Source organism: Lepidochelys kempii, chromosome 18 (assembly GCF_965140285.1).
Source record: "Lepidochelys kempii isolate rLepKem1 chromosome 18, rLepKem1.hap1, whole genome shotgun sequence".
Taxonomy (NCBI): domain Eukaryota; kingdom Metazoa; phylum Chordata; order Testudines; family Cheloniidae; genus Lepidochelys; species Lepidochelys kempii.
The window spans coordinates 16933969-16959346 of record NC_136397.1 but is presented as its reverse complement, the minus strand read 5'-3'; the positions used below and the strand labels follow the sequence as shown (position 1 = coordinate 16959346).

General features: G+C 46.9%; 1 protein-coding gene across 1 annotated transcript in view; it reads left to right on the top strand.

The window, feature by feature from the left end:
- The window catches only part of C1QTNF12 (C1q and TNF related 12), a 37576-nt gene extending 13462 nt beyond the window's left edge, over positions 1-24114 (top strand). Inside the window, exons 2-8 of the mRNA XM_073316852.2 lie at positions 2760-2879; positions 4545-4656; positions 5944-6125; positions 11765-11873; positions 13536-13626; positions 22375-22453; positions 23802-24114. Coding sequence (XP_073172953.1) covers positions 2760-2879; positions 4545-4656; positions 5944-6125; positions 11765-11873; positions 13536-13626; positions 22375-22453; positions 23802-23900 — 792 coding nt within the window. The 3' untranslated portion in view covers positions 23901-24114. The remainder of the gene's footprint in view (positions 1-2759; positions 2880-4544; positions 4657-5943; positions 6126-11764; positions 11874-13535; positions 13627-22374; positions 22454-23801) is intronic.
- Positions 24115-25378: the final 1264 nt, after the last annotated feature.

Below are 25378 nucleotides of genomic sequence, written 5' to 3'. Positions count from 1 at the left end.
AGACACAGAGCCACTCTGGTAATGCTACTGACATGTCGGATGCCAGTGAATCCTCTAGTGCTATGGCTAGAAGGAGACTTGTCCAGTAGGTCTTTGGTTGCTTTTTATTTGTACTGGACTCTCAAAAAGGTTGTGCGTGTTCTTGGAAGCCTGCTGTTAGCTTTCTGTCCCAAACAATGGGGTGAGTTCCCTTCCCCTTCCCCACGCAGACCCAGATTAGTAAGGGACCTAGACATTAACACATCCTAATCAATTTGCCCTCTCCTTTTTGACACTGCATTCTAGCGCTTCCCAGAAAGTACATGGCATGGGCATTAGGGATTAGTGTTTAGTCTGGAGAGCTGGGGGTAGAATATTAACCTGTTTCCCCACCTGCCTACCTCACAGAAGTCTTCTGAGAATTAATTAGCAAAAGGTTGTAACAAAGCCCAAAATAAACGCTAAGGGCCTTATTTTCCCCATTTGGCCCTTTGTGTCGACATTTGCACCTGTGCAAAGTGGCTACTCAATCAGAGTGGTAGCATTTCACACCTACTTCATGCTCACTCTGTGCAGGTGTAAATGATGACACAAGGCAGATGGCAGTGGAGGATCAGACGCCAAGGGTTATTAATTGCTTGTTGCAGAGATACCACAAAACATTGTTTCAGTGTAGCTCCTGTCTGAACAGTGGCAAGGTTGAAAAAATTTCCCAGTGACAGAATGATAAATATATATATCTATATATACACACACATGCGCGTGCTGTTTGGAATCCAGAAGACATTCTGCAGCAGGACAATTTTGTAGTCAGATTATAGGCCTGACCCTGTCTCTTTAAATTCAGCCTTGTTAGCTCTAAAAGAATGCACATGTGTAACTGGGGTTGCCTCCAGTGGACAGTAGCAGTAATTTCCCCCAAGCCCATTTACTTATCAGCACCAGGTAAAGCTATAAACATTCAGCTTTGTCACTTGGTGCTAAGTACAAATGATTTGCAGCCTCCCAGCCAAACAAGAGGGGGGAAAGTGATGCCACAGGCTGTACGTGGCCCCCTGTGCTGTTGTGTTTCTTTGAAGCCAATCCATCGAGGCCATCTTTGACTCCGTGAAATAAAGCAAAACCAATGGACTGGTAAAACACGGGTGGAAACTGGGGTCAGGTCAGTCATTCTAGAATAAACCTGTGGGCTTTTATCAGACTCCTATTTGGCTGCTTGGCTGGCAGGGGGCCAGGTCTAGCCAGCTTTATTGCTGGTTGGGAAGTTTAGGGAGAAGATCCTGTGATCGCGCCAGTGAAAATTCAATTTGAATGTGAAATGTCGTTTGTATTGTAGCACATGTGCCCGCACTTATATGTACATGCATATTCCTCTGCATACATGCTTGTGGGTGTGTGTACATATTTGTGCAGGCATTATATCACATGCATGTGCATACATTTATGCATGTACACAGGCGACGTGGCTTTTGTACCCATGCACGTGTGTGTGTGTGTATGAACATGTGTGTACATATGTCTGCCGCTAGGATTACTTAGGTGTTGGTCCCTATGGACTTGGCAGTGAGCGTTTTATTCCTCGCAGCGACTCTGGGGCAGAAGGATGGTGTAGTTCCATCTCCATCGCTGACTGGTGGGTGACTTTCATCAGGTCATGTCACCTCTCTCTCCCAGTGTTTGGAGACTGATGGGTGAAATGCCCTTTAGGAACCCAAACCATGGTTGCTATTTTAAATAGCAAGGGGTTCTGGCTTTGGGATTTTCTCTTTTCTGATGTCCAGTGTTTACTTTTAGACACATTATGGCCCAGGGGGATTTGATCCTGATATGGGAAACTCTATGCAGATTGCACATTGGATGTGCATGAATGTAAAAGGATGTTGAGCCAGGGCTAGGAGGGAGAGTGTCTTGCTGGCCGGTGTTATGCAGACCTCCTCTCCAGCTCTGCCAATGCAGTTTGCTCCTGATGTTGCTTTGGTGGCAATGGGCCTTCCCTGAGTTGCTTAATTGTGCAATGGGTGTGAAGTGTAGACAGCAGAGAAGCCCCATCTCCAGAGGTCAAGAGAGAAGCCAGTGTTAGAGATTCACTACACCACGTGGAGTCCCCACAAGTGCTAGTTCAGTAGGAAATAAAGATTCATGCCTGGCTTGGTGCTCAGAATTATTTCAGGTGTCCAAATGGACTCTACTTATTATCTCTATCCTAGAAGGACCCAGCCAAGATCAGCACCCTATCCTGCTAACCCAGGGTTCCTGAGACTCAGTCCAGCCCTAACCATTGGACCACACTGCCGCTCAACACTCTGCACCTTCCTCCCACATTGTTCTTTGCATTAAAGCAATGGAATTTCTTGTGTTTAACAATTTATTATTTTTTTTATTCCAACTTTTCATAACGCAGCTTCTGCAAGCTGCAGCCTGCAGGCTCCCTCTCTGCTCTTATGATCTGGTCTGGAGTCCTTTTCCCCACCCTCCCTCTTGACCTCTGCAGCCAGCCCTCCATCCTTCCACAACGAAAACTGCCCCCTCACTCATCCGAGCTTCAATTTCTGACTTGCTCTTTATTGGAGCTAGGCCTTGAACTGCCAAGTTCAGTTCCATCTGTGAAATAAATGTCCTGCAAAGTTCAGGGTATTTAGATCCAGGGGGTTGGTTCAGGCCCCCTTTACTCATTAGGGCCCCTGTTGGATACCAGACAGTAGCACAGTCCGAGTTTAGGATTCTTGTCAATGGATGAAGACACACAATGACATCCAATCTTTGTTCTCGTTTCTCTTTAGATTCTAGAATCTCCAGATCCTCGAATCACAGATCCGCGGCGCACCTGGATCTCATTTGTACATCGCCCAGACGATGGCAACAACTCCAAAAGGAAATGCAAAGGGAGAGACAAGAAATTAGTAGGTTACCGCTAGATATGACACCGCATCACAAAAATCTGTGTTCTGGGCCCAAAATTTCCCCTCGTACGGCTGTTGTAAAAGGTGCTCTTTGTGTGCCTTCCCACCCCAGAGATGGCTGCATTTTAGTGGTGCTATATGTATATATAGTTTGTAAAGCGTTTTGGGAAACTAGGACAAAATGTGCTATATAAATGTAAAGCGATAGTTGTGTCTGTATGCATGAGTGTGTGTTTGTGTATTCATATATGTGTTTATATATACTGCTATTCTCAAAAAATCTTTTCAAATTACCTATTTCTTGTGCTGAGACTTTCCCTTTAACTGACAGGTGTTAAGGATCCATAACAAAGTGTTTTAGCCTCCACAGGCACAAGATATAGCAGTATGACCTAGTGGATAGAGCACTGGACTGGCAGTCAGGAGACCTAGGTTCTATTCCTGGTTTGGCCACTGCTGTTCCGGGGAGCTTGGGCAAGTCGCTTTACTGTTCAGTGCCTCAGTTTTCCCATCTGTAAAAAGGGGCTAATGATACTGACCTCCTTGGTAAACTGTTTTGAGATCTACTGATGAAAAACGCTGAATAAGAGATGGGTATTATTATTATTTTTCAAGGTTGATGTGTTAATCAGTTTAGGACCCAGGTCTCTCACGGAGACCCGCTTCCAGGGGTACAGAGTAGTTATTTCTCCTTTCCGGGAGCCCTAGCTGACATCCTTGACAGTCACACCAAACGCCCAGCCTCAAGTATTTATGCCATCCTTATGTCCTTGCCATATTCTTAGGCTTGGAAGGAGTCGATTTTTATCAGTAAATGCCAGTAAACGTCGATTTCACCATCCACATGCAGATCCAGGGGAAAATATTTCCATCCATCGTGACTGAAATTTACAAATAGGCACAGTCAGAAAAATGAAAAGGAGTACTTGTGGCACCTTAGAGACTAACCAATTTATAAGGTGCCACAAGTCCTCCTTTTCTTTTTGCGAATACAGACTAACACGGCTGCTACTCTGAAACCAGTCAGAAAAATGCCACTTGAGAACTAGTCCCACCTTGACGTGTATGAAACGTATTGTCGTGCTGGTGTTAGCAGGGTGCCCGTTAGGTAGGTTTGACTTCTTGATCTCAACATCTACTGCCGTGAAATAATTATCGTTGGGCCCTCTCTGCGAAAATTGAAATGGAAATCGATTAAAAATTCTGCCAAGTCTAATGGATTTTATGTATCTATGCAATAGGGTGGCTCTGCTGTTGCCCTAGGGAGCCAGCAGGTGGCGCACATGGAAATTAACAAACCCAGCCCCCAAAAGGCTGGTGACATGCTACCATCAGTGATGCTGGAAGGTGAAAACAGAAGCAGCAAACCCAAGTGTCCCCCGCCCCCGGTCCCCAGAGACCCAAAGTAAAGGCCTGGCCTTGCAACCTCTTACTCGCATTGCTACTCAGGGGAATAGACCCCTGGGTGGCATTACCTGCTGGGCAGAGAGCCAGCACGAGATCTAGGTGCCACATCAGACCTTTACTTGAACCTGTTGTGAAGAAGGTCTACTCAGGTGACTGGTAGCTCTGCAGGATGTAGCTCTTCATTTCCAGGGGGCTTTTGGCGTGTTGTTGAGAGTTACTGCCTGGATCTGATTCCCATTGTCTTGGCTCCTTCCTTAGCGTGGCCTTGTCGGGCCCCCTGGGCCGCCGGGCCCCCAGGGACCTCCAGGAGCACCAGGGGCTGAAGTCACCCAGGAAGTCCTGCTGCAGGAGTTCAAGGAGATACTAAAAGGTAAAGGCGCTTGGAGCCGCATGTCTGTCTCTCCTTCTCGCCCGCAAATGTGGCACTTACAGCAGAGTCCCAGGTTAGCAGGAGCTCTTCTTGTTAAGGCCCCGTTTCAGCACAGTGCTTAAGTATGTGCTTAAATCCCATTGACTTGAGTTCACAAAGCCAATGGGGATCTGGGCAGGTGCCCAGCTTAGCTTGTGGGCGGAAGGTTGCAGGATTTGGCCCAAGTCAGTCAACCTTTCCCCCTCTTCCCATCAATGATACTGGGGAGAGGAATGGCTTAGGATGGTCCAGTTAAGTGTAATAGGACGGAATGAACAATATTGCCAATGACACATGTTCATAAATCAGGAGACAGGTGTAAACATCATAAGACTGGGGGGTGGGGGAGATTGTGAACACTTTTTATTCACCTTCTGGATTTGGAAGCATCAGGGTGCAGTGGGGTCACATTTTCAAGTTTTATCCGTGCAACCATGAGGGCTAGAAACATACTTGTTTATCAAAAAGGAAAGCACAGATTTTCCCATGATTCCAAGAAGGCCAGGAACTGGCGCTTCAGGAACAACCCCAAACATCGTGAGATTGGTGCTAGAATCATGAGAGTTGGCAACACAGAGCTAAGCCAAGTACCTTTTTAGGCAGCGCAACTGCAATAAAGTTCCAGAGTCAGATCTTTTAGACTGAAATGGTCTGTCCCAAGGGGAGTAGTGAGAGTTCCTTCGACTGGGTCATTTAAATTAGGACTGGAGAAAGCTTTGGAGAACACGTGTAGGGAACAATGTATGGACTAGAAGATGTAAGCAGGTCTGTCCATACTGGCCACGTTAGGGCCTCTTACTATTATTTATTATTTGTATCGCACTAACATCTAGGACCCCATTGTGGAAGATGCTGTATAGAAGAAAAAGATGGTCCCTGCCCCAAAGAGTTTATAATCGAGTTTAAGACAGGAAACAACAGAGGGTTACAGATGGATCGGTGGGGGAGCACAAGGAAATAAGACCATGCCAGGCAGTGGTTTCAGCAAACTAGCTTCCTAGCTGTTGTCAATTTTTTTTGTAGGCATTATGATAAAGGGGGGATCTGAAGGTGGGACAATGAGGTGGCTTTGCAGATATGTTTGACTATCATTGGCTGCCAGCATAAAAGTGCCTCCGTGTAAATAAATATTAAAAAAAAAAAGTTTTTATTAAAATTGTGTAAATTAGAAAAATGCTCTCTCCTTACTGCTTGGATTGCTTTGTCCAAATCCAAGCTGGCCTCCCATTCAATCTCTCTTCTCTTCAGAAACCATTGAACGGCGGGCATCTCTGGCTGTCTCAGCCCACCCCAGCCAACTGCCTCCACTCCTGCTGTCACTGGAGGAGACCTCGCCCTACAAACGGGTGGAGGAAGCATTCCACTGCAAACTGAAAGGGCAGGTCATTGTGGACAAGAAGACCCTGGTTGAACTTCAGAACTTCCAGTCGGTGAGCCAATGCCACAGCCTGTACTTGCACTGTCCTACTCAGCTCTTCTGTGATGCCTTTTGCCCACAGGGCTCTAATGGAGAAAGGGAGAACTGATTCCAGGAACCCATCTTAGGCCTGGCTGCTGGGAGTGAGCACTTGTCTTAACAGCTGATCATGGTTGGGAGAAGTAACATCTTCGTCCCCACCATGGCCAGTTCTACCCCACTGAAATTAATGGGGTGTTTTGTCATTGACTTCATAGTGAACAAGAGTGAGCACTATATCTGCTTCCTGAGTGCCTACTTTGATCCTAAAACTCCTCCCCTTGCTCACCTCCTACATCCAAACAATTGTCAGTTAGGTCCCCATTGTAGAATCTTTATTACAGCTAATTCGGTTCTGTTCTCTTGTATCTAGGTTCTTACACCATGCTCATCACTGTAGTCTCTGATTGCCTGCCAGTAGTTATTATAAGGGTTTGTCTGCACATGGAGTTATTTAAGACTAGCTATTCCAGACTAACTCCATGTGTGGACACTCTTATTTCCAAATTAGTTAATCAGGAATATCTGTTCCATATTATATTCATATTTTACCCTATCCCGGAATAACTTTCACGTGTAGGTAAGCCCGAAATGGCAGCAAGGACCTTCCTGCACCTTCCAGGCCCCTGGTGTGAATGTATGACTCCAGCAGTTACAAAAATCAGCATTTGATGTTTTGTTCGATGGGTCACACTTTAGATTAAGCTCCCATTTATAAATGGCTTAGAAAGGGTCACTAAAGGGTTAATCAATGTGATAAGGATAGTATAGATATGAGCAGCATGTTACTGATGGTTACAAAGCCATCGGTAGGAGGTGCTATTGATGGTTTTAAACCAGAGTTATAGGCAACCTGTTGGCAGTTGATTACCCATGTATTAAAACATCTATGAATCCTTTATACATTATTTGTAAATGGAAGGGTAATGTAAAGCTTGCCTGTTAGCTGCAAAGGCGGGAGAGAGTGCTAATTATTCTCATTATTACAGCTGGGCAAACTTGATGCAGGCACAATGGACATGCAATTCCATGACGCCATTTTTAGAGTCATTTTCCAGAGCCCGACCGAGATTTTTAAGGATCTTAACTGGCAATAAGTAGGGCTGTTGGTTGCCATCAGTCACTCAGTCAACAGTCAGGTGTGTTCATGCTGTTAATTAGTGACTGTGCTGCACCCCAGAAGTGGCTGCATTTGCATGGCAGCTGTACAGACTCCTGTCTATGAAGGGGCCTATCCAACAGATCTTATTCAGATGAGTAGTCCCATGGCTAATTGGACTCCTCAGGGCTGCAGGATTAGAGACACAGGTTGCAGACCTGCAGTGGGGACTTCTGAGGCAGGGTGAGACAGCTGCCCAGATTTTCTGCAGGTGCTGGCACAGAAGCAACGTTGTACTTGAAGTGTAGGTTGTACTTGAAGCATCCCAGCGAGAGAGAGGTGCTGCCTTGTTAATTAGGAGTGAGAATGTGAATAGACCTCTTAGCAATCAATGTGTGGGCTGGGGCTTCCCAAGCCTTGTTATCAGCGCGGTGAGTCTGATTACTCCTGGCTCCAGAGCTGATGTGGGAAGGCTGGTAGGTCAGATGGGCCTCTGTGTGCCAACGCTTCATTTCCGCTTCTGGACAAGAAGTGCCTGGGTTTAGCTTGTTATCTAAGGCAGTGTCTCTCAACCAGTGGTACGTGCACCCCTGAGGTACGCAGAGGTCTTCCAGGGGATACATCAACTTGTGTAGATATTTGCCTAGTTTTACAACAGGCTATACAAAAAGCACTAGCAAAGTCAGGACAAACTATAATTTTATACAGACAATGACTTGTTTATACGGCTCTATATACTATACCCTGAAACGTAAATACAATATTTATATTCCAACTGATTTATTTTAAATTATATGGTAAAATGAGAAAGGGGGCAATAGTTCAGTAATAGTGTGGCTGTGACACTTTTTTTGTATTTTTATGTCTGATTTTGTAAGCCAGTGGTTTTTATTGAGGTGCAACTTGGGGGTATGCAAGACAAATCAGACTCCTGAAAAGGGGTACGGCTGTCTGGAAAGGTTGAGAGACATGGCTCTAAGATATTGCTCTTGGTGATGGCGGACACTCTGAGAGCATCATCTCTGGGGAAGTCGGGGTGAGAAGAAGGAAGCCTATTGTCACTGATTTCATAAAACTAAGATCTCAAGGGTTTGATGCTTACCCAATTAAAGTGGGGAGGAAGCAACTCAGCTCCTGACCCAAAGCCCTTTGAAGGTCATGGAAAGACTTCCATTGGTTTCACTGGGCTTTGGATCAGGACTTAGCTGTTCTAAAGTCTCCAACACTGGAGAGCGTCTCCTGACCTGGGGTGCATTCAGAGGGCAGCAGGGCTTTCTTCTCCCTGAGGCAGAGACTTCATAAGTCCCGTCCCTCTGTACTATAGTGATTCCCCAGTGATATTCCCCGGTCTTACTATATCCTCTCCCCTCACACACACACACACACACCTGCTGCTGCTCTTACAGTGCCCTCAATCCTACAGCATCTGAGATGAGCGGGTGGTATTTTTTCCCCTCCCTCTGAGCATTGTCTACAATGCTCCAAGCACTCTGCTCTCCCAAGACCATTGCCTCCCCTGGATGCGTTGCTGGGTGGGATCTGAGTTACTACAGAGAGTTCTTTCTTGGGTGTCTGGCTGGTGAGTCTTGCCCACATGCTCAGGGTTTAGCTGATCGCCATATTTGGGGTCGTTAAGGAATTTTCCTCCAGGGCAGATTGACAGAGGCCCTGGGGGGTTTTCGCCTTCCTCTGAAGCGTGGGGCATGGGTCACTTGCTGGATGATTCTGTGCACCTTGAAGTCTTTAAAAAAAACATGATTTGAGGACTTCAATAGTTCAGACATACGTTAGGGGTTTGTTACAGGAGTGGGTGGGTTAGATTCTGTGGCCTGCATTGTGCAGGAGGTCAGACTAGACGATCATAATGGTCCCTTCTGACCTTAAAGTCTATGATTCTATGATTTTGCACAGGGAAGCTTAGATCAGGCACAGCTTGTAGTGTGCAGTGAAATTCCGGCTTTACGTCTGATTTGACTGAGGTCCAGGGAACATCGCTGGAGTGATGCCAGACTCACCAAGGCTAAGAGGGTTCTCAATGTGATGAGAAGCCTTGGGTAGGTCCAGGAGGAATCCTGGTATCTCTCATGTTTTGAGGTCAGGCTAAACTCATTCTGACAGCTGAATTTTAACACTGGCTAGGCGGTCAGAGGGCTTTGCTGTGACTGCTTCACAGACTAGTTTCCGTGTTCTTATTCTAAGAATCCGTCAATTTAATTTTTAAAAAGAAAATCTTTCCATCAGGCAGCACCCAGCCCACATCTTAAATGATGCTTGATTCCCTATTCCCACCGGCAAATTACACAGTGCGTGTGAGGCAGGGGGAAAGAGAACCTGATCTTGGATTGTGGAGGAGGGCTGGCACTAGCTTGTTATTTACATGCTTTGGGGCTGCTTGTTGAAATTAACTGAGAGCAAGTTGCAAATTTCTCGCGGATTACTCCCCGCAGCAATTATGGCAGCTGTGAAATGAGTTGTGCTAATGTCAGGCAGCGAACTCAGCAGGGAGTTATAATTGGTGTGGCGTTTGCTGAAGCATACTGTCCAATGAGTCCTCTTCCTTCCAACATTCCAGATTGTCTGTTTCCCCTCACAAAGAGTAACAAAGCCGCAGAGGACATGAAGAAACAGGAATGTTTTAACGGCAGTAATTTACTGGTGCCTGCAGTTGCCTTCCAAATTCAGCCAGTGGTTTTGGAATTAAGTTGCTTCTTCTGTTAGTTTAATTGCTTTAATGAGAAAGGAATGGAGAAACTCCCTGGCACAGTTCTACCTACATACACGGGGCCTGACTCTCCTCTGCTTACAGGAGTATAGGTCAGACGTCACTCTGTCAAAGACTACGGGGCCACATTGAGATAAAACCAGCAGCAGGGAGAGTAAAGCGCTTTGAGAGCTAGGAAATACAAGTGACTCGCACTTGAGAAATGTTGAGAATGATTTTTATTTCAGTTGGTTTTTATTTTCTTTCTGTTTAGAAACCATAAGAAGAGCTCTCGGGCTCTGTGCGCTCTGCCAGGGATTTAAAATGGCCACCTCCAATGCATGTTTCAGTCAGCTCAACCCTTCTACCACACAGCAGCTCTTCATACAAATACCAGCATATCCATATGTCTGCCACCGCTGTGTCACCTCAAAGATGAGGCCAAACAAACAGGCCCTGGAGTGCACTGGAAAAGCTGGGGGCGGGAGGGCATTTGAGGTCCCTGGGGTGCTTACAGAACATCCTCTGTTGGACAGCTCTTCCTTGTTGTATGGAAGGGGATCTCACATCAGTGCGGTGATGGCAACTTTGGCAGTGTATCATGGGGAGAGAGACTTTCTCTAAGATAGGTCTACTAGTGTAAAGTCATAAGCATAAATACCAGGCAGTTCAGTTCTGTCAAGGTTCCTTAGTTCTATGTGGGTCTGGATGTGTGTACAGATAACTTAGCTGTGGTACGTGTATTTACATATATAAGCACCGGGACACTCCAGCAGCCTGCTAGAATGGTGCAATATAAACCTTGCAGAGGTAGTGGGGATAGCGCCTGTCCCGACGCGTTTCAATTTCACATAATGCCCTTGTGGTGGAGGCAGAGTCTCTGAGTAATTTGCTTTGTTGGCCCATCAAAGCTGTTTCTGATTCTCCCTGACTCCAGCCAAACCGATCTTGAGTGGGCCAAAACTAACAATAAACACGTCGCATTGAGTTTATTTTAGCTTAAATCAGATAATCCGCTGTGAGTCTGACTTGAGACCACTTCCTTGCGCCAGGAGACGCTGTGCTTCGCTCGAGTTTTGCCTGCTGTTTTCCTCTCGGATCCAAACTCTGAAGAAAATTAAGCTAAATATAGATTCCGTAAGAACTCAGCAAGGCTGTGCAGTGCCGCTGGCGTGAGGGAATCAGTCCTGTCTTATCAAAGCCTAGAGTGGTAGGAAACCTCTGGAGGCCCTGTGTTATTGTCTCCTCTGTGTCTGCGTCACAAAACCCACACACAGCTTGGCACTGCAGAGACCCAGGACTGCCGTAGCGGGGGTAAGGCTGGTCAGGAGACTCGGGAGCACTAGGGAGTCCCAGGACTGGAACAGTAGGGGCATTACAAGTTCAAGATGTCAGTTCTTGGCAGAGCGAAGGGGCTCCAAGGACTGGAAGAGGGGGCGGCAGTACTGGTGTTGGAAGGGGGGGATGCAGAACTAGAATAGCAGAGAGTCCGGGCCAAAGTGCATCAACAGAGCTGCGTGGGGGAAACCTGCACAGCACTCAGCTGCCTACACCTGATACTGGCCAGTTCTTTTAAATCCTCCCCTTTCCTGGGCATGAAATCCACACAGAAGAAGAGCCCTGCCCATGATAGGGTAAGTTTCTAGGGAGAAAGGAGAGGCCTGGCAATCCCTTCCCAACCTTCACACTCATCTGCTCCTCGCTCACACACACTTTTTCTCCCTGCGATGGGTAGAGATAACGGTGGTTCTGATTGCTGGGGGATTTTGTTCAGCCGTTCAAGGTTTGCTGTTCTTTTTTTTTTCCCCTATAGCCTTTGGCCAAAGGAGCTTTCCTCCGGGGATCAGGCTTGAACCTGGCGACTGGGCGCTTCACAGCAACTGTGTCTGGCATCTACCAGTTTTCAGCCAACGTTCACATTGGTGAGTGTTGTCCACTGGAACCTCTTCCAATTTGGCATGGTGAGGGACTCTGGAGCTCCTCAGACTGCCTCATGGAGGCTATTCAATCTGAAGCATGTGTAACGACCACCCATTGGCATGAGTCGTCAGTATCATACACTTGAGCTAGCAGAGTAACTCCATTAGGTGGCAGCAGCAGTAGGGTGTTATCCTCTAGCGGACCAGCCACTAATGGTATGGGGGGCATGGCATGCACTTTGCCACTGTATTACATAGGGGTTACACCATGTAGGGGTTCCTTCCCCACTCTGAACTCTGGGGTACAGATGTGGGGACCCACATGAAAGACCCCCTAAGCTTATTCTTACCAGCTTAGGTTAAAACTTCCCCAAGGCACAGATTCCTTTCTTGCCTTCGGATCACTGCCACCTCCAAGTGATTTAACAATCAGGGAAAGGACCACTTGGAGTCCTATTCCCCCAGAATATTCCCCCAAGCCTACACCCCCTTTCTTGGGGAAGGCTTGAGCATATATTCTCACCAATTGGTTACAAAGGGACTACAGACCCAAACCCCTGGGTCTTAGAACAATGGAAAAATCAGTCAGGTTCTAAAAAAGAAGGATTTTATTTAAAGAGAAAAAGGTAAAAGAACCACCTCTGTAAACTTGGGCTGGTAGTTAACCTTACAGAGTAGCAGAAAATTCAAAGAGCACAGAGGAACCCCTCTCTAGCCTTAGTTTCAAAGTTACAACAAAACTGGGATAAACCTCCCTCTAGCAAAGGGAAAATTCACAAGTTGAGAAAACAAAGATAAACTAATACCCTTTGCCTGGCTGTTACTTACAAGTTTGAAATATGAGAGACTTGTTTAGAAAGATTTGGAGAACATGGATTGATGTCCGGTGCCTCTTAGTCCCAAGAACAGACAGTCCTCTCTGCTACCATAGGATGGTGCAGTCTAACGAAGGGATGGCATTTCATAACTCTACAGACATTTTCCTGCCTGTCTATAGGTAACTGTGCATCAGACCTTTACGTGGTTTTTGGTGCTGACTGGAGCTGGCTGAATTACTCAGAGTGAACAATTTCCCCGTTGACTCTCCAGAAAGCACAGTGTCCATGGACAGTAGATCACAACCTTGACTCATTTTTTTGCCAGTTGGAATTTTCTGGCAGGGCTTTTGTATGAATGTGTTTTGCCCTTGGGGTTGCTCAGGAACTCTTCTCTGAGAATAGCTGTGTGAATTCGCTGTCTGAATGGCACAGGACTTTCTCGGACTGGGTGGCTCTAACTCTTTACCAGCTGTCCTGCTGCCGCCCAAAATAAATCTCGTTTCTTAATCAGCCAAATCTCGGTTATGAGCCCTAAATTCACTTTCGTATGAAGAGAACTTGTCCTCCATGAATGATTGTGGAAAGCATGGGCTGGGCGTGTGCAAACAGAGTCAAACACGGCTAAATTGAAAGGACATTCAGAACCCACCGAAATGTTCACTGATGCTTTTTCCTTTTATTCACTCAACAGTGGTAAAGGGCAGTTCAATGAGAAACTGGGGGGTACTTCTCTTATGGAACCATGACATGCTGCTTACAGCCTAACGTGGTTGAAGATTCGCCATGTTCTAGAGGGAATTTGTTTGTTTGTTTCTTTCTTTCTTTTCATGGTTTGCTTCTTTCCAAGACCACAGTGAGCTGAAGAGCAAAGTGCAGCTCCGAGCCAGAGACAACGTCCGTGTGCTGATCTGCATCGAATCCCTCTGTCATCGATACACGTGAGTCACTGCAATGCGGTTGTTAACCTGTCACAAACTGCCCCTTTCTCAGCTACTTTTGGCAAATGCCATGGATACCCTCTGTGAATGCGGGACAAATCAAAAACCTACTGGACCAAACATCTCAAAAGGCCCAGGGTGTTGATCCTTTCAAATTCAATAAACAGAATGGCTATTACCCCTGGATCTCCTAACAAATAAAGCACTCATCCCTCCTCTATGCTGTCAGGGTTCAAGGCTATGATGAGCTATGGCAATGTTGTCTAGTGCCTGGGGGAGGGGACACCAAATCGGGACTGGAGTCTTTGTGGGCTAGTTAATGAATTTGAATGCATGGACTCTATGAGCAATGGGGCCAGGATTTTGAAGTCGATGGGAGTTTTGCCATGGTAATGAGGCCAGGGTTTCCATATTGCTGCTGTGTGAGATGAGACAAAGGAAACTGACCTTCTTCTTAGCCCTATGGCTTTTGGCCTCTCTTCAGGGCTGGGGTGAATCCATCCATGTGGCAGTTTTAACTGAAGCTGCCTGACTTATTACCTGATCTGCTCGTTAGACAATAGAGGCCTTTGATTTTCATCACTGCCCATGTGAGACCTTTACAAGCCCTCAAGAAATTCACGAAAAGGCATTTCAGACTTAGATGAAAAACAGCGAGAGAGAGTTTCCTTGAATTGGCCCTAATAAAAGCAGTGAGAGGAAATTTCACGGGGAACTTCGGCCCAAGTAAACTTGGCAGGTGGACAATGTAATATATTTTGTACTTGCCCACAAGGAGCATCAGCCTTGCTGCCCTACCAGATGAGATCATAGATATAACATGTTGCCTCCGTTACTGCATGGCACTCTCTCTTGGGATGGCTGAGGGGTGTGTTATTAAAGCCGTGGGATACTGCTCACCAACCTCTCCCTCGGTCAGAAAGGCAGCATTCCAGCAGCAACCTGGGGCTGCAGAACTCGGCTATGCAAAGCGAGATCACTGTTAATTTTATAATGCCATGGTTGCCCTTCTATGAAAGCTCTGAATCCAAGGTCACCTAGCAATTCATGAGTATCTCTAGGCTGCACTTTATAGTTACTCAGAACATCTCAGCAAGGCTAGAACTCAGGTCCCCCTGTTCCAAATATTGAGTCCCCTACCACCTGAGTAAGCAGAGAACCTCTGTTAGTGGCATAAGGGCTGATACACAGGTAAGCAGTACGAACACCATCCAGGAGAGGAGCTTCCCCCTTCAGCTTTAAAAACATGATTTTCTACCACTTGAGCCACTAGCTGGCAGCACTAGTAGACTCTTTTCTTCTTCTGTGGACTAGTCACTAAAGAAGGACAAAGATCCATGATCTTCTAGTGTGGGTTATATAAGCACCTACGCATAAACATGCCCCAGTCAGAACATTCATGGGTGGTGTTTGTTGTGGCAGAGAGAGTTGGTTTTTGTTTCCTCAGAACTGAGAGTGAATTGCTGGGCTGGTGCCTTTTCCCATTGATCCCCAGCTTTGCTAGCTACAGGAAGGCTTTTTGCCATTCCATAATTGCTGAAAAAATGTATGCTCCACCCTATGAGAGATCCTGACCAAAAAAACCTTCAAACAAACTTTTTTCCTATTGGATTGAGGTGCCCGGCACCAATCCGAAGCTTGTGATCTTGAGCCGAGAAAAAGTGACTTTGATCTTTAAGACTAATCGCTTAGGGTGAAATTCATCCCTGTGCAGGTCAGCACAAGGGCTATGCCCCACTTAAATCCTATTTTGAGGACTGATCCTCTGCAGAGGGGTACATTTCATATGAATTAGGGATGCTCTAGTTCAACCAGAAGCCATGCCCTTGATGTAGGAATCACTGGGTGAGGTTGTCTGGCCTGTGTTACACAGGATGTCAGACTAGATGATCAACATGTTTCCTTCTGGCCTTAAAATCGATGAATCCTGGGTGATTAGCTGACATGAAAGCATGTTTCCTCTTTCCCTACCATGCACACGGAGAGGTCCATTCATCTTCATCTGTATCCTTGGGCATGGGACACTCCAGGAGGCAGGATAATGGATCTGATGGACTAATTATCTGACTGGTTTAGAAATCCTTGTGAACTAGACTTCACCAGGGATGAATTTTGTGCCCAAAGAACCCCCTGGGAAATAGGATCTGTCTTCGAACAGAAACTTGGTCAGCTTTGTGTACATTTTCCCATGAGCTCTTACTGCTTGTCAATGGATGGTGCTAACCATTGTGTGTACCTAAGTAAATATTCGGTGTGTCCTAGACAAAATGGGCTAGAATTGAATTTGGCCGAGAGTGCTGAGCCGAGTGTCAGAAAGATACTGTGTTTCCAGGAGGCAGAAATGAGATTATGGGTCTGAAATACAGGCACTGCTGTGGCTTTTACAAGTTTTATTAGCTGTAAATGGAGTTCCTTCCCTGCCCTGCCTTCAGACAACCCACACCCACAAACTGCTTCCTAAATGTAATAACATAAGTGCCCTGCTAAACCCTGGGGATGTACAAGTTGTCATTATGGTAACCGACCCAACCCACGGGCCTATCAATCTTTCCGAGGAAAGCCTCCCACAAACGCATCCCTCAGACTTCACTGCACATGTGCAGAGTGGTGCTAGCATGTTAATTTGGGGTCAGGGAGACTATGGTTTTATTATTTCACCTGCAGCCCATCTGGATAGAGCTTAGCATCTCAATGATGCTGTCCTTCAAAATGCTAGACCGATCAGGAGGGTGGGTGGGTGTAGAACAGAAGGTGATAGTTCCTGATGCTAAATGTGCCAGGACCTCTATAAAAGCATGTCCCCCACCCCCAGGCACCCATGGTCACTGGGATAAAGACACGGAGAGACCCCGCCTTGCAAACTGAACCCCATAACTCAGGGTGAGCATTGAGTTTTGATATGGTGCCAATGATTGTTAAATTCAGTGGCCCCCTTAGTATATGCCAGGCCAGGGAGGACTTTCAAGAGATGTCATACTGTTCCTCAGCGACCGAAATAAAAACCCATACCATAAAAAGACTCTGGGGTAGAATGTTCTAATATGCCTCAGTGATTTAGGAGTCCACGTCCCATTTTCAAAAGTGACTTTGGAGCCCACGTCTCTCAGAAAGTCAATGGACTCCTGAGGGCCTACGTCGCTAGTACGCCGACATCGCCCCTAGTGAAGAGCATCAGAAAAACAATTACTAGAATCTGGGGTGGGAGGGAAGTGCACGTACACTGTTCTCTTTGCAGGATCAGGGCCAACGTGTGCGTACAGACACAGGCTCCGTTCTCACCAGCTAAACGAGTCGCCAAGGCCCTTACAACCATTATCTCTGAAAAGGCAGGCTTCTCCCTAGGGAGCTCGGACAAACATACAAACAGGCCTGGCATTTTGCCTGGCAGAGGGCAGTGCTTCTCCCCGAGGGCAGCCAGTCCCTTTCAGGGTTCGCTCTGGTCGCTTTTCACCGTCGGAGGATTCCTGTTTAGAACTTTCCAGGGTTGCTAGACCCGCCCCAGCCCGCCTGCACTATTTGCCCCAATTGTAGCAAGACTTGGGCAATTAGAGCACTGAAAATGTGTCAATAAAACAACGTTACGGGTGTGACTTAAAGCCACTAACGCCGTTAAGCGTGTTGCCGAGCTGGAACCTCCACTTTCCCTGCCCTGTGCCTGGGATGGTTGTAAATGGATTCGACCTCGCCTCAACTTTATTAGAGAATTAAATTGAAATGAAGCCTCGTACCATAAATACCAGGTGTCGGTCCTGTGTTTCATTGGGCTGTGGAAAAGACTCGGGTTGGTGCCCAAGTACCCATTAGTAACCCAGGTAACGATGAGTGCAGAACGCCTGCTGACCTGCTGGAAAGGCGAGGATCTTGCTAACCAGGGCAGCGTTGTTTTGCGGTCTGCTGTAGAGTGGTCCTTGGTGATTTCAGGGCTCAGAAAAGTGAGGAGCTGATGGGGCCTAAATGAGGGATGAGGGGAAATGTTTCCCCCAAATGTTTTACTGGCCCACTCTGGGCAGCTGCAGGACTCAGAGCCTCCCACTTCTGGACCCACTCCCCACACTTTTTTGTATGTGGTTGCGTGACCTGAACCAGCTAGAATCAGGCATCTGAGCAAGCTTCCTTCATAAGTGCTCAGTGCATCTCTCTCCCAGCCTGCAGCTTAGCCTTAGGGTGACCAGATGTCCCGATTTTATAGAGACAGTCCTGATTTTTGGGTCTTTTTCTTATATAGGCTCCTATTACCTCCCACCCCCGTCCCGATTTTTCACATTTGCTGTCTGGTCACCCTCCCTGGCCTCTCCTTGCTGTCTTATCATCCTCTCCCTACTAATTATATTTTGGGTGCAGGACTCATTCCCTTAGCCCTGAGACTCTTATGGGCAGATACTACCTGTCACACTGTCTCTCGCATACTTTTATTAGGTTGGAAAATGTTCCTGATGGAAGAACCCGAATGGTGGCCAAGGTATTTTTCAATGGAGCCCTCAGCCAGTGGGTATCAGTGGTATCATCTGAAACTCTCAGCCTATTGGTGTTGCTCTCTGAGGGCAAAAGGCTATTTTTACTTCCACTATGATGCTGGGGTGCCAGTTGTTCCCATGATTTGCTTTCTTAATAGTGTGGCAGAAGATGGATCTGAGGACTTTATCCAACGCCCCATTATCATGGTATCTGAGCCTCACAATTCTTCGTGCCTTTACCCTCACAGTGGTACCTTGGTAAGGTATGGAAATAGGACTATCCCCATCTTTTCATCTCCAGCACAGTGGCTTGCTCTGGGTCGCGCAGGGCGTCTGTGGTGGAGCAGGAAATTGAACCCACGTCTTCTGAGTCCCACATCAGCACCCTGACCGCTGGACCATCCTGCGTCTCTTGGAACAGCTGAGTTCCATTTCCAGTTTTAGTTCCAGTTCTTAGTGCACATGGGGCTGTCCTGGATTTCCCCAGTCATGTTTTCAGTGGTTTTTAAACTAGAGTGACCAGACAGCAAGTGTGGAAAATTGGAACAGGGGGTGCAGGGTATTAGGCGCCTATATAAGACAAAGCCCCAAATCTTGGGACTGCCAAATCTCGGGACTGTCCCTATAAAATTGGGACCTCTGGTCACCCTATTTTGAACTGAGCTCTCCTTACTCAATGTCCTTTTTGGATTTATTGGGCCCAGGAGACCATTATCCTTGTTTATTTAAAAGGCTTGATAGTTTCAGAGCCACAGGCACTTGGGCCTGATTGTCACTTAATGCCTTTTAGAGAGGGGAAGACAGATAACCCATTTGTAAAAATTAAAAAGGGTGGGGAGCTCTCCTCCCTTATCAGGTTCTCCACACTCCTGACTGCTTTGATGAAGGCACTTGTCTTGAGAGAAAACAAAGTGCTTTTCATCAGGGAGGCTCACTCACCTCCCTCAAGGACCTTGTCTGTCTGTCTCTCCACACTACAGCATCAGCCATGCGAGGAGCAATCAAGTATTGAAAAATGGCTGTCAACAGCAGATCTCTTTTGACACGGCTGTCGCGAGCAAGGCTGGTGCAAGGCTACCTTGTTTTCGTGGATTTTCTTCTGAGAGCTTAGCCAAAACATGCCACAGACTAATCCTTCCCCCAACTAGGAAATTAGGCCAGATGTCATCGAGAGCACTGCAACCTTCTAGGATATGGCACAGCTGTCTTCAACGGTAATTTATGGCCACAAGCCCTGGTCCTGCAAAGGGGAGCCACGCAAGGCAAGCAGACCCATCCACACACGCAGTCCCACTGAGGCTGGTGGGATGCCATGCTTAGCGTAAGGGTCCTTTTTATAGGACTGGAGCCATAACATGGTGAGGGCCTTTGGCTCTAAGTAGCAGCTGCCATGACCCCTGCCTTGTTCTTGCTTAGTCAGAACTGATCGAAGGCTTAATCACCACTCCGTAGATTAGATTAAGATCCTGTAGGGCCATGTCCACTAGGAGGCAGAGCTGTGTTTCCACTGGGTGTCTACCATGGCCCTCTTCGAATGGTGTTGAAAACGGTTGTCCCATCAGGGTCGTTCTACAGCAAAGCCTGGCAAACGCCAGGTTCTAGCAGAGGCTGTTCTCGCTCTCTGACAATGGGTGAGGACCCGACTGTCCCTTGGAGTGGTGAGAGAATGGGAGGAGGGGTAGGGGAGCTTTTCTGTCATTATGGGACCTGTTCGGACGAGCATTCTGCTGGCACTGGGTGAACTGCAATCGAAGCCAGCCTGTGGAATTTGCTAGGGATGCCTGCTTATGCAGTCATTTGTTTTAGGGAGCTGAAAGAGCCTCGGGGCTTCCAGCTGAGACTGGGCGAGAGAGGGAGGGTGAGAGAGATTAATGAAGGAAAGTTCCGGCCCAGGTTTGGCATTTGGTAGGATATGACACACAGAAGTAACTCCCTAGTCGGCTCTTGGTGCCAAGCGGTTTGTGCTCTCTGGGGCAAATAGTCCCCTACGCAAGTTATCTCCATGTCTGAGGGCTGGAAACGCCACGTGTAGGCACTCGCTGTGTTTCTTCACCACCTCGCTGTGGAAAGGAGCGGGGTGGGGTTGGCCTCACGGGGGAAGAGGCTGGAGGTGCTACCCACTGAACAGGGAAGATCTGGGAGGATCCAGCCAGGTGGAGGCCATGTGTCTCTGTCCTGCTTCCTACCTCCATGATATGCTGTTGGGATGGAGCTGTGCTCCTGTGGGTTATCCCTGTAACCTCCCCTCAGGGAGTGTTTTAGAGCATGCAGGGTGACATGGAGGGACAATGCTGGCTAGGTGATACAGAGCTTTCCAAACAGGCTTTGACTTATTGGCACTCAGAGGATGGTCTGGCCCTTGGAAATGATTTTCTGTCCATTACGATTGGGCCTGTTAAAAACACCAGGCCAACACACCCGTCCCATCCAAAGAGCAGGCTCCCACTACAGAGCACTCTTTTCCATGAACATACTTTTCTTTGTGACCATCATGCCTACAAAGCAATTAATAAACAAGGAGCAATAAAAGGATGCCATAGAACCTCCCACCCATAGTGCTTGGCAAACTTGACAAGCTGATTGGAAGCAGAGTCTCTTCACTCATCACTGAAATGCAGCTGGTTCTTGGGTGGAAGGAGGCAGCAGTTTAGGAGCAAACAGCAACACTGCATGATGGTTCAAGAGAGAGGAACAATAGCGTTTCCAGTGGAAACCACAGGGGGTGTTTTCAGATTTCATCTGAAGGATGGCACCTGCAGCTCACCCCCTTCTCATTAAGGTAACCAACAAACAAACAAATGCCAAAACAAAGCTCACCTCCCTTCTTACCTTAATGTTACCCCCCTTCTCTGCTTCTCTAACACTACTTTAATGTTACCTCGGTTTCCCGATACTGTCTGGGGCTTCAGGAGAGTATGTTCTATCACCTTAAAAGTGTCTCCATTCTTCCTAAAGAGGCTTTCTTTCCTGGAAACACTCCCTGCATTCAGGGGATTGGCCGCTTCTTAACCTTACATGTGTTCCATCACCCAACTTTGTGTGTAGTCGATAAATATAAAGGATCATTCAGACCACAGTGACCAGTTAGTCTAAATATGAGCACGTCACTGGTCCTTTACGAACTTTGGAGTTGTGCATTATCCTCTATTTCAGGGCACGCTTCATGGACTCTTCTTCCTCTCTTCTTCTTGGTCCACAATTCGTGTCATTCCTTTTTTGATGTGTTTTTTTTTTCTTCACTAAAATTCTAAATTCCCGCTTAGTCAAAGGAATCTTTTTATATCAATGTCTCCATGTTTTAAAGCATTTTTCACTTCCTTATCTGCCACTTCTTTACCAGGTATCCCTACAAATGCTCGAATCCTTGGTAGTAATATGTTCACCCGGTTCACATGGTTTCGATGTCCAAACATCCTAACTATGTTGTCAAAAACAATATTTCATTTATTAGATCACGCCTGCTTTCTGAGGTACCCTGGGAATGGCCAGAGTTCCTGGTGACGAATCTGAAAAGATAACATCGGTGGTAGGCCGGATATCCCTTATCTAGTTCAGTGCTAACATTAGTCCCACCAATTCAGCTATCATAACAGCTACAAAATTAGATCTTCTTTTAGGTTTCTTAACTCCATTCTCAGGGATGCAAAAGGCTGTTTCCACTCAATGTATTTTTTTCAATTTAGGATTCGCCTGTGTGTGTGTGTACATACGGCAATGGTGACTTCATTTGCCATATATAAATGGATACACTTTACCTGCGCTGTTGTCCACAAATATCGAGGTGTATTGCCCAGCCTGTATGTTCAAAACAAAAGGGGGGAAAGGAATCGGATACGGCTACCCAATGTGTAAGGGAAAGCGAAAAGCAGCAAAGGCTGTTGTTAGGCTGGACTCGGGACACCAGGACGGGGTGGTTTCAGGGAGCTGCTCAAATAAGTTTTTGTAGGTTCAAACCCACTTCATCTGATGAAGTGGGGTTTAGCCCACGAAAGCTTATGCCCAAATAAATTTGTTAGTCTCTAAGGTGCCACAAGGACTCCTCGTTGTCACCCCAGGGTTTCTTGCAGCTCCTTCTGAGGCACCTGGACTAGATGGACTACTGGTTTGATCCAACATAGCAATGCCTACGCCAACACTGGTTCCCCGCCCCGGACCCCGGGAGTGTGGAAGCTCTTTGAGAAGGGGAGGACTGTGACTTAAGCTGGATGTCTGTGTTTCTGCGAGGGTGTTTAGCTGATGTGACCAACTGGCTGAGTTAATGTGCGTATTCTGTTCTTCTTTGGCTGCTGTTTAGATCTTTGGAAGTTATTGCTGGTCTGGAAAGTAACAGCAAGATCTTCACTGTTTATGTGCATGGGTTGCTACAGCTACAGGTAAGAGGGCTTGGAAGATAACGATGATACAGTCCGCACTCATTCAGTACGCAGTGTAGTTGTAGTTGTTTTGGTCCCAGGATATTAGAGGGACGAGGCGGGGGAGGTGATATCTTTTCCAAGGCCAACTTCTGTTGGTGAGAGAGACACGCTTTCGAGCTTATATGGAGCTTATTTCACTCACACACACACACACACACACGTGCATGCACACACATGCACACTTTTCTGTCTCACGGAGTATGGTGGGATCACAGAGACCCAAAGCCGCAAAGGTATTTAGGCTCCTAGCTTCCTTTGTGGAGTTGGGCAAGAGTGCTTTATAGCATAGGCGCTGACTTCGTCTCTACCCAGGGGGTGCTCGACCCCCACCCCCCACCCCCGCCCCAGACCCGTCCCCACTCCACCTCTTCCTCCAAGCCCCTGGCTCTTCTCGCTCTGCCACAGGCCCAGCCCCCTCCATCCCTTCCCCCAGGCCTCCACCCCCACCTCGCCTCTTCCCACGCAGTTATTCCTCTTCCCCTGAGCGTGCCCCATCCCCGCTCGTCCCCCTCCCTCCCAGCGCCTCCTGCACGCCGCGGAACAGAGAGCGGGAGGAGTTGATCAGCGGGGCCAGTGGCAGGTGAGAGGCACTGGTGGGGGGGGGCTTGGCTGATGGCCTGGAGCACCCACGGAGTCAATGCCTTTGCTTTATAGGCATTATTGAATTAAGATTCTCCACTCAACTCCCTTCCCCTCCCTTTCACCCCCAATGTAGTAGGGAAGTGTTATTAACTTCATTTTAGGATTAAGGTCCCATGAAATTAAATGGTCACCCAGGGAGTCTGTGTCAGGGCTAGAAACAGAAACCTGATCTCCTGGGTCCAAGTTCCCAACTTTAACCATACAATTAATCTTCCTCCTACAAAACTCTGATATTAATTATAGTAAATACATAAACTCTTCATCCAGCCATTTCACAGGGCTTTACCAAAGTGGTTAAGTATCATCATCCCGATTTCATAGAAGGGAAACTGAGGCACAGAGCGCCACCTGTCCCAGGTCACCCAGCAAGACAGTGGCAGAGTAAGGAATAGTCATCTGATTGGCGCTTGGCTGCTCTAACCGCTGGACCGCACTGCTTCCACAGTCTAACCATGTCAAGCCCAGAAACGTGTACAAATAGAACTGAATAGTAACAAGCTAGAAACACAATGCTGCAATGAAAATATTTGACCAGCTCCCTGAAACCACCCCGTTCCAGTGTCCTGAGTCCAGCCTAACAATAGCCTTTGTTGCTTTTCGCTTTCCCTTACACACTGGATAGCTGTATCCGATTCCTTTCCCCCCTTTTGTTTTGAACATACAGGCTGGGCAATACACCTCGATATTTGTGGACAACAGTGCAGGAGCCCCCATCACCATTCAGAATGGATCGGATTTCATGGGCATGTTTATGGGCGTCTAACCTGGATTCCCACCACAGGTTGGGTGGGGAAGGACATGACTCAAGGAGCCTTGCAACATACATCTGACTGAAGAACCCTTTAATCTGACCCGAGAGGACTGCTGCCTGTTACCCATTGGCATCTATTTTTAATACAGTGAAGTAAAGAGCCTTTCCTTCTGCAGACACTCAACTTGCTTTTCAAAGGTTGCTGCTTTTAAATGTCTACATCAGTTCTGCCTACAAATATATTTTAAATAATAATAATAATAATAATTAAAAAAAGAACTGTATATTATTTAAATTGTCTGTGCTTCACCAAAAGTGCACAGCGCAATATACCAAGGTCTGGAAGGGTTACATTGTAACTATCTGTATAATACGATAGCGCTTGTATCCGGCGTGTCTTGGGGATCAATGGGTTTGGTTTGAGTTTCTTTGCAAAGTATCTAACAAAGCAAATATATATATATATATATATATAGACGGATTCTGTGTATTTGGGAGGAAGAAGATAGGGATTTTCCAGCAAACTCTGCAGATGTCACGCTCTGGACAAGTCGAAAGCCCCACTTTCCGTCCTGGATGACTGATACACAGCGTGCTGACTGCTTTATCTAACATCAAGCCCGAGTGTTGCCCAGTGTAATTCTGGGGGCCCAAGGATGAAGTGACATTGTTACTTTATTTCCAAGGAGTTCCTTAATCTCTTGACAAAGCTGAACGTTTCATATTGGCCGCGTGATTACTTTTTTATGTTAGGGTAAGACAAACAAGCAAGGGCAACAGTTCTGGCCAACTCTCTGCTTCCCTGATATTCTTATGTTTTAATAAGATATATATGTATTTTTAGTCACATCCATATATGCAGCATCCCCTGGGCCCCACATATTAAGTTGTAAACATGTCAGGAGCACAGTTGCTGGTTGCCAACAGACCTGGAAAAGGCTGGGGACTGGAGGCCCCAGACTGGCAGTGTGAAAGTTGTCTTTTTGTATGGTGCTAATTTGGTGATGAAAATATCTGAGCAACAACAAGGAGTGCAACTCCCCTCCCTATAGAAGGGAGCATTGAAATCCCACCTATTCCCTACTTTTAGGTATTAAGTGCTTCAAAGGCCTTGTAAATGTCACCTGGAAGGCACCGAATGAGAAGGTCACAGGATCAGGGCTTGTCCAGACCCCAGTTTGCAAAGGTAGGTGCATAATAGGTCCTGCCCCTCCCAAATTCCATGGTTGCCTGGCGCTAAGGTGTGAAATCCTGATGCAGGTGAAGTCAATGGGAGTTTTGACTTCAATGGGGCCAGGATTTCACCCATGATCTGGAGACTCAGATAACCTCTGAGGTACATAAAACCTCACTGGATGCACCTGGGTGTTGATTCCAGAGTCAGTAGATGGGATTTGGATGTTTTGTTAATGCAAACTCTATAGAAAAATGGCCCTGACAGATAACTCTAAAGAGATCCTGGCAAGGTAAAGAATGGGATCGATGTGCCT